General features: G+C 40.1%; 1 protein-coding gene across 1 annotated transcript in view; it reads left to right on the top strand.

The window, feature by feature from the left end:
• COL4A3 (collagen type IV alpha 3 chain) overlaps nucleotides 1-17,971 on the top strand; it is a 167,260-nt gene that overhangs the window by 128,870 nt on the left and 20,419 nt on the right. Inside the window, exons 35-43 of the mRNA XM_043909827.1 lie at nucleotides 8,026-8,124; nucleotides 8,841-8,930; nucleotides 9,263-9,402; nucleotides 11,706-11,832; nucleotides 13,093-13,173; nucleotides 13,783-13,881; nucleotides 15,351-15,398; nucleotides 16,961-17,146; nucleotides 17,816-17,946. Of these exons, the coding sequence (XP_043765762.1) occupies nucleotides 8,026-8,124; nucleotides 8,841-8,930; nucleotides 9,263-9,402; nucleotides 11,706-11,832; nucleotides 13,093-13,173; nucleotides 13,783-13,881; nucleotides 15,351-15,398; nucleotides 16,961-17,146; nucleotides 17,816-17,946 (1,001 nt within the window). The remainder of the gene's footprint in view (nucleotides 1-8,025; nucleotides 8,125-8,840; nucleotides 8,931-9,262; nucleotides 9,403-11,705; nucleotides 11,833-13,092; nucleotides 13,174-13,782; nucleotides 13,882-15,350; nucleotides 15,399-16,960; nucleotides 17,147-17,815; nucleotides 17,947-17,971) is intronic.

Raw genomic sequence — 17,971 nt, 5'->3', positions numbered from 1 at the left:
AAATCTCCACACTGTTTTCCATAGTGGCTGTACTAGTTTGCATTCCCACCAACAGTGTAAGAGGGTTCCCTTTTCTCCACAGCCTCTCCAGCATTTATTGCTTGTAGACTTTTGGATAGCAGCCATCCTGACTGGCGTGTAATGGTACCTCATTGTGGTTTTGATTTGCATTTCTCTGATAATGACTGATGTTGAGCATATTTTCATGTGTTTTTTACCCATCTGTATGTCTTCTTTGGAGAAATGTCTGTTTAGTTCTTTGGCCCATTTTTTTATTGGGTCATTTATTTTTCTGGAGTTGAGCTGCAGGAGTTGCTTGTATATGTTTGAGATTAATCCTTTGTCTGTTGCTTCATTTGCTATTATTTTCTCCCAATCTGAGGGCTGTCTTTTCACCTTACTTATAGTTTCCTTTGTTGTGCAAAAGCTTTTAAGTTTCATTAGGTCCCATTTGTTTATTTTTGCTTTTGTTTCTAATATTCTGGGATGTGGGTCATAGAGGAACCTGCTGTGATTTATGTTGGAGAGTGTTTTGCCTATGTTCTCCTCTAGGAGTTTCATAGTTTCTGGTCTTACATTTAGATCTTTAATCCATTTTGAGTTTATTTTTGTGTATGGTGTTAGAAAGTATTCTAGTTTCATTCTTTTACAGGTGGTTGACCAGTTTTCCCAGCACCACTTGTTAAAGAGGTTGTCTTTTTTCCATTGTATATCCTTGCCTCCGTTGTCGAAGATAAGGTGTCCATAGGTTTGTGGATTTATCTCTGGGCTGTCTATTCTGTTCCATTGATCTATATTTCTGTCTTTGTGCCAGTACCATACTGTCTTGATGACTGTGGCTTTGTAGTAGAGCCTGAAGTCAGGCAGGTTGATTCCTCCAGTTCCATTCTTCTTTCTCAAGATTACTTTGGCTATTCGAGGTTTTTTGTATTTCCATACAAATTGTGAAATTATTTGTTCTAGTTCTGTGAAAAATACCGTTGGTAGCTTGATAGGGATTGCATTGAATCTATAGATTGCTTTGGGTAGTATAGCCATTTTGACAATATTGATTCTTCCAATCCTGAACATGGTATATTTCTCCATCTGTTTGTGTCCTCTTTGATTTCATTTCTTTGTGTATAGGTCTTTTTCTTTAGGTAGATATACTCCTAAGTATTTTATTCTTTTTGTTGCAATGGTGAATGGTATTGTTTCCTTAATTTCTCTTTCTGTTTTCTCATTGTTAGTGTATAGGAATGCAAGGGATTTCTGTGTGTTAATTTTATATCCTGCAACTTTACTATATTGGTTGATTAGCTCTAGTAATTTTCTGGTAGAGTCTTTAGGGTTTTCTATGTAGAGGATCATGTCATCTGCAAACAGAGAGAGTTTCACTCCTTCTTTTCCTATCTGGATTCCTTTTACTTCTTTTTCTGCTCTGATTGCTGTGGCCAACACTTCCAAAACTATGTTGAATAGTAGTGGTGAGAGTGGGCACCCTTGTCTTGTTCCTGATTTCAGGGGAAATGCTTTCAATTTTTCACCATTGAGGGTAATGCTTGCTGTGGGTTTGTCATATATAGCTTTTATTATGTTGAGGTATGTTCCTTCTATTCCTGCTTTCTGGAGAGTTTTAATCATAAATGGATGTTGAATTTTGTCAAAGGCTTTCTCTGCATCTATTGAGATAATCATATGGTTTTTATCTTTCAATTTGTTAATGTGGTGTATTACATTGATTGATTTGCGGATATTAAAGAATCCTTGCATTCCTGGGATAAAGCCCACTTGGTCATGGTGTATGAGTTTTTTAATAGGTTGTTGGATTCTGTTTGCTAGAATTTTGTTAAGGATTTTTGCATCTATGTTCATCAGTGATATTGGCCTGTAGTTTTCTTTTTTTGTGGCATCTTTGTCTGGTTTTGGAATTAGGGTGATGGTGGCCTCATAGAATGAGTTTGGAAGTTTACCTTCTTCTGCAATTTTCTGGAAGAGTTTGAGTAAGATAGGTGTCAGCTCTTCTCTACATTTTTGGTAGAATTCAGCTGTGAAGCCATCTGGTCCTGGGCTTTTGTTTGCTGGAAGATTTCTGATTACAGTTTCGATTTCCTTGCTTGTGATGGGTCTGTTAAGATCTTCTATTTCTTCCTGGTTCAGTTTTGGAAAGTTATACTTTTCTAAGGATTTGTCCATTTCTTCCAAGTTGTCCATTTTTTTGGCATAGAGCTGCTGGTAGTAGTCTCTTATGATCCTTTGTATTTCAGTGTTGTCTGTTGTGATCTCTCCGTTTTCATTTCTAATTTTGTTAATTTGGCTCTTCTCTCTTTGTTTCTTAATGAGTCTTGCTAATGGTTTGTCAATTTTGTTTATTTTTTCAAAAACCCAGCTTTTAGCTTTGTTGATTTTTGCTATGGTCTCTTTAGTTTCTTTTGCATTTATTTCTGCCCTAATTTTTAAGATTTATTTCCTTCTACTAACCCTGGGGTTCTTCATTTCTTCCTTCTCTAGTTGCTTTAGATGTAGAGTTAGGTTCTTTATTTGACTTTTTTCTTGTTTCTTGAGGTAGGCCTGTAATGCTATGAATCTTCCCCTTAGCACTGCTTTTACAGTGTCCCATAGGTTTTGGGTTGTTGTGTTTTCATTTTCATTCATTTCTATGCATATTTTGATTTCTTCTATGATTTGTTGGTTATTCAGAAGCGTGTTGTTTAGCCTCCATATGATTGAATTTTTAATAATTTTTTTCCTGTAATTGAGATCTAATCTTACTGCACTGTGGTCAGAAAAGATGACTGGAATGATTTCAGTTTTTTTGAATTTACCAAGACTAGATTTATGGCCCAGGATGTGATCTATTCCGGAGAGGGTTCCGTGTGCACTTGAGAAAAAGGTGAAGTTGATTGTTTTGGGGTGAAACGTCCTATAGATGTCAATTAGGTCTAGCTGGTCCATTGTGTCATTTAAGGTTTGTGTTTCCTTGTTAATTTTCTGTTTAGTTGATCTATCCACAGCTGTGAGTGGGGTATTAAAGTCTCCCACTATTATTGTGTTACTATTAATTTCCTCTTTCATACTTGTTAGCGTTTGCCGTACATATTGCGGTGCTCCTATGTTGGGTGCATATATATTTATAATTGTTATATCTTCTTCTTGGATTGATCCTTTGATCATTATGTAGTGTCCTTCTTTGTCTCATTTCACAGCCTTTACTTGAAAGTCTATTTTATCTGATATGAGAATTGCAACTCCTGCTTTCTTTTGGTCTCCATTTGCATGAAGTATTTTTTTCCAGCCCTTCACTTTTAGTCTGTATGTGTCTCTTGTTTTGAGGTGGGTCTTTTGTAGACAGCATATATAGGGGTCTTGTTTTTGTATCCATTCAGCCAGCCTTTGTCTTTTGGTTGGGGCATTCAACCCATTTACATTTAAGGTAATTATTGATAGGTATGGTCCCGTTGCCATTTACTTTGTTGTTTTGGGTTCACGTTTATACAACCTTTGTGGGTTTCCTGTCTAGAGAAGATCCTTTAGCATTTGTTGAAGAGCTGGTTTGGTGCTGAATTCTCTCAGCTTTTGCTTGTCTATAAAGCTTTTGAGTTCTCCTTCATATCTGAATGAGATCCTTGCTGGATACAGTAATCTAGGTTGTAGGTTATTCTCTTTCATTACTCTAAGTATGTCCTGCCATTCCCTTCTGGCCTGAAGGGTTTCTATTGATAGATCAGCTGTTATCCTTATGGGAATCCCTTTGTGTGTTACTTGTTGTTTCTCCCTCGCTGCTTTTAATATTTGTTCTTTGTGTTTGATCTTTGTTAATTTGATTAATATGTGTCTTGGGGTGTTTCGCCTTGGGTTTATCCTGTTTGGGACTCTCTGGGTTTCTTGGACTTGGGTGACTATTTCCTTCCCCATTTTAGGGAAGTTTTCAGCTATTATCTCCTCGAGTATCTTCTCATGGCCTTTCTTTTTGTCTTCTTCTTCTGGGACTCCTATGATTCGAATGTTGGGGCGCTTCACATTGTCCCAGAGGTCCCTGAGGTTGTCCTCATTTCTTTTGATTCTTTTTTCTTTTTTCCTCTCTGCTTCATTTATTTCCACCATTTTATCTTCTACCTCACTTATCCTATCTTCTGTCTCCATTATTCTAATCTTGGTTCCCTCCAGAGTGTTTTTGATCTCATTTATTGCATTATTCATTTTTAATTGACTTTTTTATTTCTTCTAGGTCCTTGTTAAACATTTCTTGCATCTTCTCAATCTTTGTCTCCAGGCTATTTATCTGTAACTACATTTTGTTTTCAAGATTTTGGATCATTTTTATTATCATTATTCTAAATTCTTTTTCAGGTAGATTCCCTATCTCCTCCTCTTTTGTTTGACTTGGTGGGCATTTTTCATGTTCCTTTACCTGTTGGGTATTTCTCTGCCTTTTCATCTTGTTTAGATTGCTGTGTCTGGAGTGGGCTTTCTGTATTCTGGAGGTCTGTGGTTCCTTTTTATTGTGCAGGTTTCACCCAGTGGATGGGGTTGGACGATTGGCTTGTCAAGGTCTCCTGGTTAGGGAAGCTTGTGTTGGTGTTCTGGTGCGTGGAACTAGATTTCTTCTCTCTGGAGTGCAATGGTGTGCCCAGTAATGAGTTTTGAGATGGGTCTATGTGTTATGTGTGACCTTGGGCAGCCTGTATGTTGACGTTCAGGGCTATGTTCCTGTGTTGCTGGAGAATTTGCGTGGTATGTCTTGTTCTGGAGCTTATTGGCTCTTGGGTGGTGGTTGGTTTCAGTGTAGGTATGGAGGCTTTTGGGTGGTCTCTTATTAGTTAATGTTCCATGTAGTCAGGAGTTTTCTGGTGTTCTCAGGTTTTGGGCTTAAGTCTCCTGCCTCTGGATTTCAGTTTTATTCTTCCAGTAGTCTCAAGACTTCTCCAACTATACAGCACTGATAATAAAACTTCTAGGTTAATGGTGAAAAGATTCTCCACCGTGAGGGACACCCAGAGAGGTTCACAGAGTTACATAAAAAGAGGAGAGGGAGGAGGGAGATAGAGATGAGCAGGAGGAGAAAAAGGGGGACTCAAGAGGAGAGAGACACATCTACGCAGTTATCTGTTCCCAAAGTGTTCTCCATAGCCCAGACACCCAGAAAGATTCACAGAATTGGATTGGGAAGAGAAGGGGAAAGGAGGAAATAGAGGTGTTCTGAGGTAGAAAAGAGAGAGTCAAAAGTGGGAGAGAGTAATCAACACACTACTGAATAGAAATGAGAACTGAATATTGGATTCTTAAATGTCTAAAATTTATATCCCATACTAAAAAACACAGATTAAAAATCTAGCATAGAGGTTAGACTCTTTAAAATACAATATATAAAAACAAAAACAAAAGCACCAAAAAAATTTATAAATATATATGAAGTTCGGTTTAAAAATAGGGCTTCTCTCTTTTTTTTTTTGCAAGGTTATATTGAAATGAAAATGAAAATTAAGGAATAATAGAGGAGTATTAGAGGACTTTAAAAGGAAATAAGAAAAACAAGAAAAAGAAAAACAAGAAAAAAAATAAGAAATAAATTTTTTTCCCTAATTAAAAAAATCATAAAAATACATGAAAATGAATGTTAAAGAGTAATGGGGGAGTAATAGGGAATTTTGAAAGAGAATAATAGAGAAAAAATAAAAAAGAAAAGGAAAGAAAAAAAATTTTTTTAATTAAAAAATATATATATATATCTAGGAATTTCTCTGGAGCTGTTGCGGTCAGTGTGGGTTAGGTTCAGTTTCAGATAGCTCCTTGTTCCAGCTTACACTTCTCGATATCTATAGGCCCCTTCCTTCCAGTGTAGTTGGTGTTTCCTACAGGGATTTTAATCTGTTGCACCGGTCCTTTCTAAAGCGGTTCCCTTTGTTTATTTGGTTTCTGTTTGCCGTCTCTTCAGTGTCTAATTTCCGCCCTGACACAGGCGGGCAGAGGTGGTCTCTCATTTAGGTTGCTAGTTCAGTCCTGCAATGGGAGGGCGGGGTGCTGCAGACAGATACCGCTGTGTGTGGGGAGCACTCACCGTGTTCCAGCCACACTGGGTTTGTCCCCGCTCACGGATGTCTGTGCTTTCCCCGTCTACACTGCTCAGGCTCCAGCTGCTCTATAGGGAGCGTGCCCTGCGCTGCGCGCGGTTCCAGTTTTCGGGTACTCCACAAAAGCGCGGACTCGGTTGTGCCTGCGTTTTGTGCCTTCCCCGGCCTGAGCAGCTTAGGCAGCCAGGAGCTTGACGGGCGCACTCTCCCTGGGTGCGGCACACCCTCTCCCCTCCTCGGCCCCAGCCTCAGTTTCTGCGTGCGCAGGTCGGGTGCCAGCGGCTTGTGTTTGTTCTCAGGAGCTGGCATCTAGCCGCGACCCTCCCGGCGGCGGATGTCAACCATCCAGAATCTCAGGAAGTCTTTGGATAGAAGCTGGAGGCCTGTTTGCAGTGTGGGAGGGGATGCCGTTTCTGGGGCCGAGTTTGCCCCTTTCCCCTCCCCGCTGCCTCCTACCTCCGGCGGGGATGGGCCGGCCCGCAGCCGGCTAGCTCTTCTCTGGAGTTTCTCAGTCCCTTTGTTTTGCGAACGGCCGGCAGTGTGTTGGGCCGGTTAATTTTCTCTCTTGCTATCCCACAGTTTAAAAAAGCTCCCTCGGATCAGGGCCTTCGGGCCTGGTCCTTGCCCTAAGCAATTCCGCCCGCTCCTCTCCATTCCGTCCCCACTTGCTGGTGGCGGATGCGGGCGTCTGGGGTACTTTTCTGCTGGGAGTTGCTTTTAGGCATGTAATCTGTGGGCCTTATTTAATTTTTCCTCCCACTTAGGTTGCCCTCCGAGATTTGAAAACTTCCCCCAGACCCGCCAGTGCGAGGGTTTCCTGGTGTTTGGAAACTTCCTCTATTAAGACTCCCTTCCTAGGACGGGTCTCCGTCCCTAGATCTTTTGTCTCCTTTTTATCTTTTATATTTTGTCCTACCTCCTTTCGAAGACAATGGGTTGCTTTTCTGGGTGCCTGATGTCCTCTGCTAGCGATCAGAAGTTGTTTTGTGAAATTTGCTCAGTGTTCAATTGTTCTTTCGATGAATTTGTAGGGGAGAAAGTGATCTCCCCGTCCTATTCCTCCGCCATCTGGGCTCCTGCCATTGACTTCTTAAGGGGTCTCAGTTTTCTCATCTCTCCACCCAATCTGGAAAGGCTCAAGAATTCATTGAGATTGCCTGAAGGTTAAATCAGATAACTAAAAGAAAATAATGTCTTCCATAAACCAGTTACTTGATAAATTATAGTTGTAATAGATGGATTAAGAATGCAGTAGTCCAAATAAGAGTAGTGTATTAGATGATCCTGTCATTAATTAAAAAAAAAAAAAGAGGGACTTCCCTGACGGTCCAGTGCTTAGGAATCTGCCTTACAGTGCAAAGTACATGGGTTTGATCCCTGGTCAGGGAGCTAAGATCCCACATGCCACAGAGCAACTCAGCCTGTGTGCTACAACTACTGAGCCCTTGCACCGCAAATAGAGAATCTGTGTGCTGTAATGAAAGATCCCCCATGACACAAGGAAGATCCCACATGCCACAGCTCAGACCCAACAAATATAATAAATAAATATTTTTTAATTTATAATAAATTTTATAAATATAATATATATTTATAATTATATATAAATATAATAAATATTTTAAAAATATTTATAATAAATAAATATTTTTTTAAAAAAAGAAAAGAGCTGTATTTAGGCCACTAATTCCTAAAATGTTGGTTTAAAGTGTAAACATTGTGATAATTGCTGGTGTTCTTTGAGAACATGACCTAACTCATGCCAGGAACTGTCCTAATGTTTTTTATGTGTTATCTCATTTAATCATCTTTTTAAATGAAATATAAGCCCAAATCTGCCCATGCTCTTAACAAATATTCTATGTATAACAATAGCTCATAAATTTTTTTTTTTAGCTCGTAAGTTTTAATCAGGATGTGGAAAAATCTGATAGAATTTTAACCTGTGTGTTTAATACATGGTTTTTAACTTTAGGACTTGCAGGAAAGCCTGGTGAGAAAGGAAACAGAGGCAATCCAGGGTTACCGGGTATAAAAGGACTCCCAGGGCTTCCTGGACCAGCAGGACCACCAGGTATGGCTGATTCCCTAATATAAATATCAGGTATTAAGTTTTCCTAGACCTAAATATAACAAAAGAGTGTTTCTAGAATATGAATTCTGCCCCAACAGTGTTCCAACAGAAATCTGCTTCTTATAATTTAACCAAATTGTGGTCAGCCTGCATTAACTAAAAATATTAACCTACATGAAGTTCTATTTTGCATTCAAAATGTTATTTTGAAATTGCTGGTATATATTACAAGCTATCATTTATTACAATATCATATATCCTGGAAGAAAGTAAGAAAACGCTTTAGAGGCCTCTTTCTATTTTAAACAAGTTATTCAGTTTGCAAAGTCATTTTTCAAATAAATAAATTAGTCCCCTATTCCCCATGACATCACTGATGAAATATATTACATGGTAATAAAATTTCCTTGTTGTATTTGGAAATCTATTACTGTATTGTCACAGTAGCCCCTTCTTTCCTGCTGGCCTTGGTCCTAGGATGATTTTGATGTTTGAACTCCAGGCCTGCTGACCAAAATATAATTTTCTCTAATTGTACATTTTCTGAATTGCCAGTCCCTTCCCTATTTGAAGGCATAAAGGCAGCTAAACAAGTACCTAAACCAGCTGGTTTGGTTGATCTGCATTCATTCATTTGTGCAAGCAAAAAATGTTCATTGAGCACCTACTGTTTCCAGAAACTACACAGAGCCCATGACTATTTATTTGTTCTCAAGGTCCCAGAGGAGAGCCGGGCAGCATTGGGAATCCCGGTGAGCCAGGACCACGTGGCATCCCAGGAAGCATGGGAAACATAGGAGTACCAGGTAATGCGTAAGGTCCTATTGTGAGCCTACCACCTCCTGATGAGTCCTGATTCTACATTTTCTGTGTTGTCACTTTGGTTTTCCACTTGGTAGAAAGTTGGTGTACAACAACTAGATATGCTTTTAGACAAAGGTACTGTATGCAGCAGGAACATGAGAATGAAATAAATATTTACACTGTGCAGAAAATCATCCATTGAGGCTACCTGACACATTAGAGCTTCTGAGAAACCAACTTCATGGGAGAAAGATGGTTTGTGCAAAGGTCAGAAGTAGAATCCTTCGAGATCTCTGCCTTTACCTATTTTACCTGATTTCTTTCCTAATTTCAGGTACTAAAGGAATGAAGGGAGCTGTGGGATTCCCGGGTCTAGCTGGAAGTCCAGGCCTCCCAGGTATTCATGGTCTCCAAGGAGATAAGGGAGAGCCAGGTTACTCAGAAGGTGCAAGGCCAGGACCACCAGGACCAAAGGTATGTAGGTCATGGAAGTATTTACGTTTTGGTAGTAGAATGAGTCCTTTTAAATATCAACAAGCATCTGGATTCATCGTGGGCAAGGAAAATTGAAAACATTACTGTATTTTCAGGCATTTGTTTGGGCTTTTTGTTTTGTTTTGTTTTGTTTTCCTCTCTCTATAACTCAGGATGTCTATCACACAGTTTCAACTTTTGAGTTTATTTTGTCCAGTTTCAACCCCCGAGATATTTCTCATAACTGGCCCTGTAATTTATGCATGCTTCCTGGTGGGCTTCCCTGATGGCTCAAACTATGAGAAATCCATCTGCAATGCTGGAGACCTGGGTTCGATCCCTGGGTTGGGAAGATCCCCTGGAAGAGGGCATGGAAACCCATTCCAGTTCTCTTGCCTGGAGAATCCCCATGGACAGAGGAGACTGGTGGGCTATAGGTCCTGGGGTCACAAAGAGTCGGACACAACTGAGTGACTAAGTGCACACACACACACAATTGAGGATGTCTATCACACAGTTTCAACTTCTGAGTGTACTTTCTCCAGTTTCAACCCATGAGATAGTTCTCATAACTGGCCCTGCAATTTATGTATGCTGCCAGCAGGAGTCAGTGATCACAGGCCTGTATAAGATGCCCAGGCAGTGTTTGTCAGTCTCTGCTCTGGATTCAAATCACACATGCTTACCAAAATAAATTTCCCAACTTTATAATAAAAAACACTTATTAAACATAATAAAAGATATAAAATAAAATAAATTTAGAGAATTATTAAAAAGCAAACACACACAAAAATTCTAAGATATGTTTATCTTTCTTAATTGTTTTAGAACTTTATTTTCATTGCATTACACAGAGGATTTATTTATCTTGTCCCAGTGTTTTCAGTGCTTGTGCTCTCTCAAAGTCCTCCCTTGTATGTTGTATCATGCAGTAACCAAAGGTTTCAGTGGAGCTCAGTTTTTCTTTAGGTTTATCTTCTTCCAACCTTTCTGTCTATAACAACTACACTAAGATTCAGAGCAAGACTGAGAGAGAATAGCTAACAGAAATTCCCACAAGCAGGGGCTTTTAGCTTGTAATTCCATGGACCCCTGGGGAAGCCTATTGGATCCAAAGAAAAATTGAATCCAGATCGATTTCATCGATCCTGAACTTGAATGAAAACCATTTGGAGATGGAGTTTTTTGTTTGTTTGTTTTTCTTTATAGGAGTCTGTTATTTTTCATCAGACTTTCAAGAGTATGTGATTCCAAAGAATATAAAAATTGTTACTTAGGGGACTTTCTCCCTGATTCTCTTTTGAGCCAATAATATACTGCCTTTCCTAAAGATTTCCTCCAGCTATACATCAGCATGAAAGAAAAATTTTCAGAAACCACAAAGGCCCAAGAAAGTAACCCTTTATTACTTGGAGTACAAACAAATTTCCCTTTGCCCTTTATTTTTAACTAGATCCTCAGAAAACCAGGGAGAAATTCTTTCCATTCTTTCCTCAATGAGTAATTGTATTTGACTGAATTCATTCAATTAATTAACAGTTTCATTTAGATTTACATTTTTCATAGGTAACTACAGAAGAAATTTTTAAAAAACTGTACACTGTACACAAAATGAGCTGGCTTTATCATGCTAGCAAATCTTAGTAACAGAGTAGTATTTTAATCAGCTACCATCAAGATTCTGTAAGTCACTATCAAATCCATATGTTCTGGCCTATCATAAAAGCAAGGTACAGATTTAATGAATAGAAAACCATGGAAAGTTTTGGGTTTTTTACATTTATTTATCTGCATGCAGAGTATCTGATGAACACACATCTATTTGTTCTGTTTGCTTCTTACACCTGACTTAAATATTACAATTTGAACATATACATTTGTGATTAATATCTGTCTCCCAGTGGTCTCTAAAGTTCCATGAAGGCAGGGATTGTATTTATCACATATCTGTATGCAATTACAATCATATTCCTGGCTTCCTGGGCATAGGACTCTGTAGCCACAGAGGTCCCATGCTGATAAGGACTCCATGCTTGATTTAATCCTCTGCCATTTCTGTCTTGAATTGCTTTAAAAAAGTTTATTTTTAAAACACAAGAGAGGTGCATTTTCATTTTGCACTGCACCCCACAAATTATGTAGCCATCCTGTTTCCAGCAAGTTTTCAGGGTGCTGGCTCACAGCAGACATTTACCGTGAATTGCTAGATAAATCAATAAATGCAAACTAACATAGTTTATACTTAATTCTGATCACATATTCTGCTTATATGAGAATTTTAAAGGTGTTTGACTGAATTTAAGGGAGATCCAGGATTGCCAGGTGACATGGGCAAGAAAGGCGAAAGAGGGCCCCCTGGCGCACCTGGACATTCGGGGCCTGCTGGACCAGAGGGACTTCCTGGGAGTCCCGGACCCCCTGGCCACCCAGGTGAGCCTGGCTTTGCAACCTGAATGCTGGAAGCCTGACACGTGTATGACCCTCGCTTCCTAGAATAGTGAATGGAAAGCTGTTTTGTACTACAGTTGCCTTCTTTCACCTTTGATCTTTAAAATCAAGACACTAAGAAACAGCAAATGAATTGCAAGGAGCTCATTTCAGGCCAGTTTGGTGACCTGAAATCTTAAAACTTCCTGTAAACAAAATCTGGGGAGTGCTGCCTCACGTGAATTCAACCTAAAGACATGAAATGTTAGCTCAATGTACTTAGGATATTTGTATTAGTTTCCTTGGGCTTCCAAAGCAGATACACAGACTGGGTGACTTAAACAGAAATTCATTTTCTCAGTTCTGGAGGCTTAGAGTCTGAGATCAAGGTGTCCCAGAGCTGATTTCTTCTGAGGCCTCTCTCCTTGGCTTGTAGGCGGCCTCCTCCTCCAGATGTCTTTCCTCTGCGTATCTGAGTCACAATCTCTTCTTATAAGGACATTAGTCATGTTGGATTAGGGTCACCATCTGCCTTGGTGACCTCTTTTTAACGTAATTACTTCTTTAAAGACCCCGCCTGGGAATTCCCTGGTGGTCCAGTGGTTAGGACTCCACTGAGGGCCAGAGTTCAATCCCTGGTCGGCGAACTAAGATCCCACAACTGGGGCAGCACAGGCAAAAAATAAATAAATAAACAAAGACCTACCTCCAAATGCAGTGATATTTTGAAATACTAAGTGATGAAGACTTCGGCAGATGCATTTGGGGGCAACACAATTTAACCTGTAACACTGTTGATCTGAGACATTTTTTTTTTTCTGACATGTTTCCAGTTTGAACATTGGGTTGCTTTCTTATTAATATTTGCTTGTTATTTGGGTTTTCACTTCATCTGATCAAAAACAACTACTCAGTTACTGGTTTACAGCTTCAGGTCTTACCTAAAGGCAATATTTAAACTATTTTTTCCAAACATGGAAAGGTTCAGTGGATTTGCTGCTAAATCCCAATTAAAGTAATAAATCAGATATTCAGCTATCCACCCGGCTGGGGTACGCATCCCTTTGAAAATGAGTGTACACAGCTCTGCTGTGCTTCTCTGGGGAAATAACATCCAGGACAAAACCCACTGTGACTGGTAGCAGGAGTGACCCATGAAGACCAGCTTGAGCACAATTGACTGTAACAACTGACGTTTAGCCATTGTTGGAATCATTCATCTTGTGGTTTTCTTTTTTCCTTTCCCTCTCTCTTCATTTACAGGGAAGTCTGGTCCTGGTGGTGATTTGGGGTCCAAAGGAATCAAAGGCTTCCCTGGCTTTCCAGGAATAAAAGGCCCTCCAGGTTCCATTTTTGTATTTTGTCTAGTTCCCTTTTGTGAGGGAAGCATGTTTTCTATGTGGTTGGACTCTCTTTCTACCTATCTGTATCTCTGACCCACAACTGCTCCTTGGAAGGTAGCTTCCAGTTACCCAGTTCCCAGACAACAGTGTGGAAAAGTGAGGTTAGGTGTAAATCAAAGATCGGGCTTCCCAGATGGTGCTTATGGTAAAGAACCTGCCTGCCAGTGCCAGAGACATAAGAGACATGGGTTCGATCCCTGGGTCTGGAAGTTCCCCTGGAGGTGGGCATGGCAGTTCACTCCAGTATTCTTGCCTGGAGAATCCCCATGGACAGAGGAACTTGGTGGGCTACAGTCCATAGGTTTTCTAAGTCAGACATGGCTGAAGCAACTTAGCTTGCTCTTGCTCCCAATTCAAAGATCAGCCAACCTACGCAAAGTGAAAATCCTCATGATAGCACTAACCAGTCCATGGCTTTCACTGTGAATTTAGCTTCATGTCACTACAGTTCTGAAAAATGAACACTTTTTACAGAATTCCACACATCTGGGGTTCACATCAGGCCATTGATAGGAAGTAAGTCCTCTCTTTGAATGGCTTTTTTTTCCAGGTCCTCCAGGATTGCCAGGAAATCCTGGACCAGTGGGTGAGAGAGGTAATCAAGGACTTGATGGAATTCCTGGTCCAGCCGGAGAAAAAGGAGAAACAGGTACAGCTTGCTCACCACGGATACACTAGTTTTACTTTTCATAGAATGATTAGTGACACTGTAATTCTTCACCATTCTAGGAATTCTTCCCTGACAGAATTGATGACCTTTAAGTTGTTCTGGGTTGCAATAATTCTGTTACCAAAGTGAAGTTGACCAAGTAGAATAAATTTTATATATAGGTCAATTTCACATTAGGGAATATATATGTGTGTGTGTTAGTCACTCAGTCGTGTCCAACTCTGCAATCCCATGGGCTGTAAGTCCACCATGTTCCTCTGTCCATGGGGTTTTTCAGGTAAAGAATACTGAAATGGGTTGCCACATTCTACTCCAGGGGATCTTCCCAACCCAGGGATCAAACTCACATCTCTTGTATCTCCTGCATTGGCAGGCAGATTCTTTACCACTGTGCCACCTGGGAAGCCATATATAAATATAAATATATACATATATATATGAAGATGAATATATATTGTGTGTTAGTCATTCAGTCATGTTTAACTCTGACAGGTTGTTACTGAACTGAGAAAGACACTGGGATTCTTGGCCTCTGGAGGAGAGGAATTCAATCTGGGGCCAGTGACGAGACTTGATCGCTCAGAGCTTGTGTGCGATAAAGTTTTATTAAAGTATGAAAGATACAGAGAAAGCTTTTGACATAGACATCAGAAGGGGCAGAAAGAATACCCCCCTGCTAGTCTTTAGCAGGATGTTATATAGCTACCAGCAGGCTGCTAATTAGAGAAAGGGAATGTCTCAAAACTCAGAGATAGGCACCAGGCTCCTCACCCACAATATGCATTTTGAGATAACATTGGCACAAGGTGAGTCATCTGGGGCCATAAAACGATTGACATGAATCTTGAAGAAAGGCAGGTTTCCAAGTAAATATATAGTTTTATTAACATAGGTTAGGAGAACAATGTATGAGTAAAACATGCTGGTTTGTTGAGCCCTTATTGGTTCTGAGTCTTAAGCAGAACTGACTTGAAGAAAGACAGAGTCTAGGGTAAATACATAGTTCATTAACATAGCTTAAGAGAAACATTTCCATAAGAAAAATGCATTGGTTAGCTCATGGTTTGAGAAAAGTTAAGTTCAGGTGGAACCAGGTGTCATCATGGCAACATGGAATTTTAAGAGAAACCTCCTTTTAAATTTGTATAGAGAAGGGAAAAAATCTGACACTTGTAGTTGGTTTCCTCCTGCTGCTTAAGAGAGATAAAAAAATCGTCTGACACTTGCAGCCTATGTCCTCCGTTTGCAGACCCCTAGCCTTCCTGCCTGTTACCCTCTCAACTCTTTGCAGTCCCATGGACTGTAGCTTACCAGGCTTCTCTGTCCATGGGATTCTCTAGGCAAGAATACTGGAGTAGGTTGCCATTTCCTTTCTCCATAATATATATTATATGATATAAATTAACTGTATATATAACATATTGAAATACAAGCATTTTCTCTTTCAGGCTTGCTGGGAGCACCTCCAGGTCCAAGAGGGAAACCTGGTCCTCAAGGTGAGTGGTTCTTCCTCCCAAACCTGGTGATATACATTTTCAAGGACAGAATCTGATTTAATAGCCCTGACAGATACACTTAGCATTTTGAATTAAAGAAGTCCCAATGGTAACACAGGATATTTATATTCCTAGCAGTCAAGTAAAAACGATCCATTACTACCATCACAACAAAATGAACACACTAGGCACTGTGATCCAACTTTCAGATTTCCATCTATGAAAGTAAAAAGACTTCTTCTGTATTTCCTTCCTTGTTATCAGCATGGTTAAAATGTATCACCTCCTAAAAAGATGGAGGTGGAATTGACAGCTTCTCAAGGAGTTTCCTCTCCCTGCTATTCTGAGCTGCAGTAGTAACACTAATCTTTTGCCACGTTGTTCTCTTCATTGGTCTGATTCCAATCCCTGGAGCCAGTGTGTGGCTCAAGCTACTGTTTATTCAGGGCTTTCCCATAACTCTCTCAGGATCTCAGACATGTCAATTTACTGAATGTCATTAAGAACATACACGTTTTTTGTTTGCCTCAGACTGTTGCCAGACCCTTCAAGCATCTCAGAGCTTGCAGAGAGCTGAAATCATCTAAATTTGTTTAAAAGTATAAATTACAGTCATAAAAAAGAACATGGTAGACAAAGTGTTAGATATTCAGTTTTATTCTCATCATCACTTTAAGCATTCTCTGCACAACATATAATTCCCCAAGTCCTTACCTGTGCCACCAGCCTCATCCTCACTTTTCCTTCTTCCATCCATCTTTTCCTATTGTCATGCCATTTACTTTTGGATTGGCCAAGTTCATTTAGGTTTTTCCATATGATATTATAGATTTTATTTCTAGAATATTTCTAGAGTAACACAAAGATGGGAGAGAGGAGGGGGAGGTTATTTTCAATTCATAAAACATTTTCCATTCATGAATGTCAAAGCACAATTTCTTGAAGGTTTTCTGAGATTAAATATATTAAGTTGTGACCTTCTGGGGGAGTCTTCTTTGGTAAATTCAAATCTCTCATCACCATTTCTCCCAGACTAATGTTTATCTTATAGGGGAGAAGTAATCAGAGGACAGAACAGAAATTGCAACTTTGTCGTTCCTTTGTTGGGGTTTGGCTGGGCAACACTTGAAATGCACAAGCCGGCCCTGAAGTTTAGCTTTTTAATGCTCTGTTGAATTATCAGTGATTAAATAAAGTCATTGTAATTAAAATACACCAGATAATAACAGACAGAACACTTTAGAGCTTATACTATGCGTTTTCATCTGCATATTCTCTCATTTGATATTTAAAGAACTGTGTTAAGTCAGACGTTACCTCTATTTTTAAAATAAGAAAACAGTGAAATGACTTTACCAGGAGCAACAGATAGCTGGAGGCAGAACTGAGTCTAGTCTGAACCCTGTCTTCATAGACGTACATCTCTTTTGTTGGACTCTTTAAAAAAAATTATATTTTGAGTCTTAATACCTTTAAGCAAAGTGTCTCTGTTATTGGGGATAACCACAAACTATAATATCAAATACAGGGGCATTACAGAAACTTACCACTTTTCTTTGCAGGAGCCAAAGGAGACAGGGGAGCACCAGGCTTGCCCGGCCTTCCTGGCAGGAAAGGGCCAGTGGGAGATGCTGGGCCTCCAGGGCCCATTGGCATGACAGGACCTCAAGGGGCACCAGGCTTTCCTGGTGTAACCATCCCTGGCCAGAAAGGAGATCGAGGTCCACCTGGCTCCAGAGGAAACCCAGGTAGAGAATCTACTTTTAAACATGGTAAAAGAATGAAAATAACATTTGACATCAGAAGCTTTCAACCCACTCATGTGACCATCTTGCTTCTTTTTCCTTCTGGTCTTCTCTGTTTTCCCATTCCCACCTGTCCTCACATGGGGTGCATAAGGCTGTTGGTGTGGAAGCAGAGGGACCTGCTTGAAAAATTAGTAAATACTGGCACTTCCCTGGTGGTGTACTGGTTAAGACTTTGCCTTCCAATGCAGGGGGTGCAGGTTCGATCCCTTGTTGGGAAACTAAGATCCCACATGCCTGTGGCCCCCAAAAACAAAACATAAAACAGAAGCAGAATTGTAACAAATTCTATAAAGACTTAAAAAATGGTCCACATCAAAAAAATTTTTTTTTTAAAAAGAAAGAAAAATGAGTAAATATCAAGTTCATGAGCCTGGGAGAGAGAGAGAAGCATCCATTCACCAGTACTGACTGAGCCCCAACTGTGTGTAAGGTACTGGGTTAGGCACTGATTTTGCTCTAACAAACCGTCATCAAGGAGAAGCAGTTCCTGCCTCACACCTCGTGGCAGGTAACGTTAAGGTGCAGGGTTTGCTCTTCACTCAAAAGGGCACTAACAGAACCTGCAAAGCTCCCCGAGTGGTAACACTGACAGGCTTTTTATGAATTCAGGCATGCCTGGTCCTCCTGGGCCTCCAGGGAGTCCTGTAGAAGGCATAAAAGGAGACAAGGGGTTGATGGGAGAGCCTGGCCGAAGAGGTCCACCTGGAGCTGTAGGAGACATGGGGCCACCGGGTCCTCCGGTAAGTGGGAAATTATTTTGATGTC

This window comes from Cervus elaphus, chromosome 8 (genome assembly GCF_910594005.1).
Source record: "Cervus elaphus chromosome 8, mCerEla1.1, whole genome shotgun sequence".
NCBI classification, from domain to species: Eukaryota; Metazoa; Chordata; class Mammalia; order Artiodactyla; family Cervidae; genus Cervus; species Cervus elaphus.
Note: the sequence above shows the minus strand (reverse complement) of the source record. Positions and strands in the feature narration are given on the sequence as shown.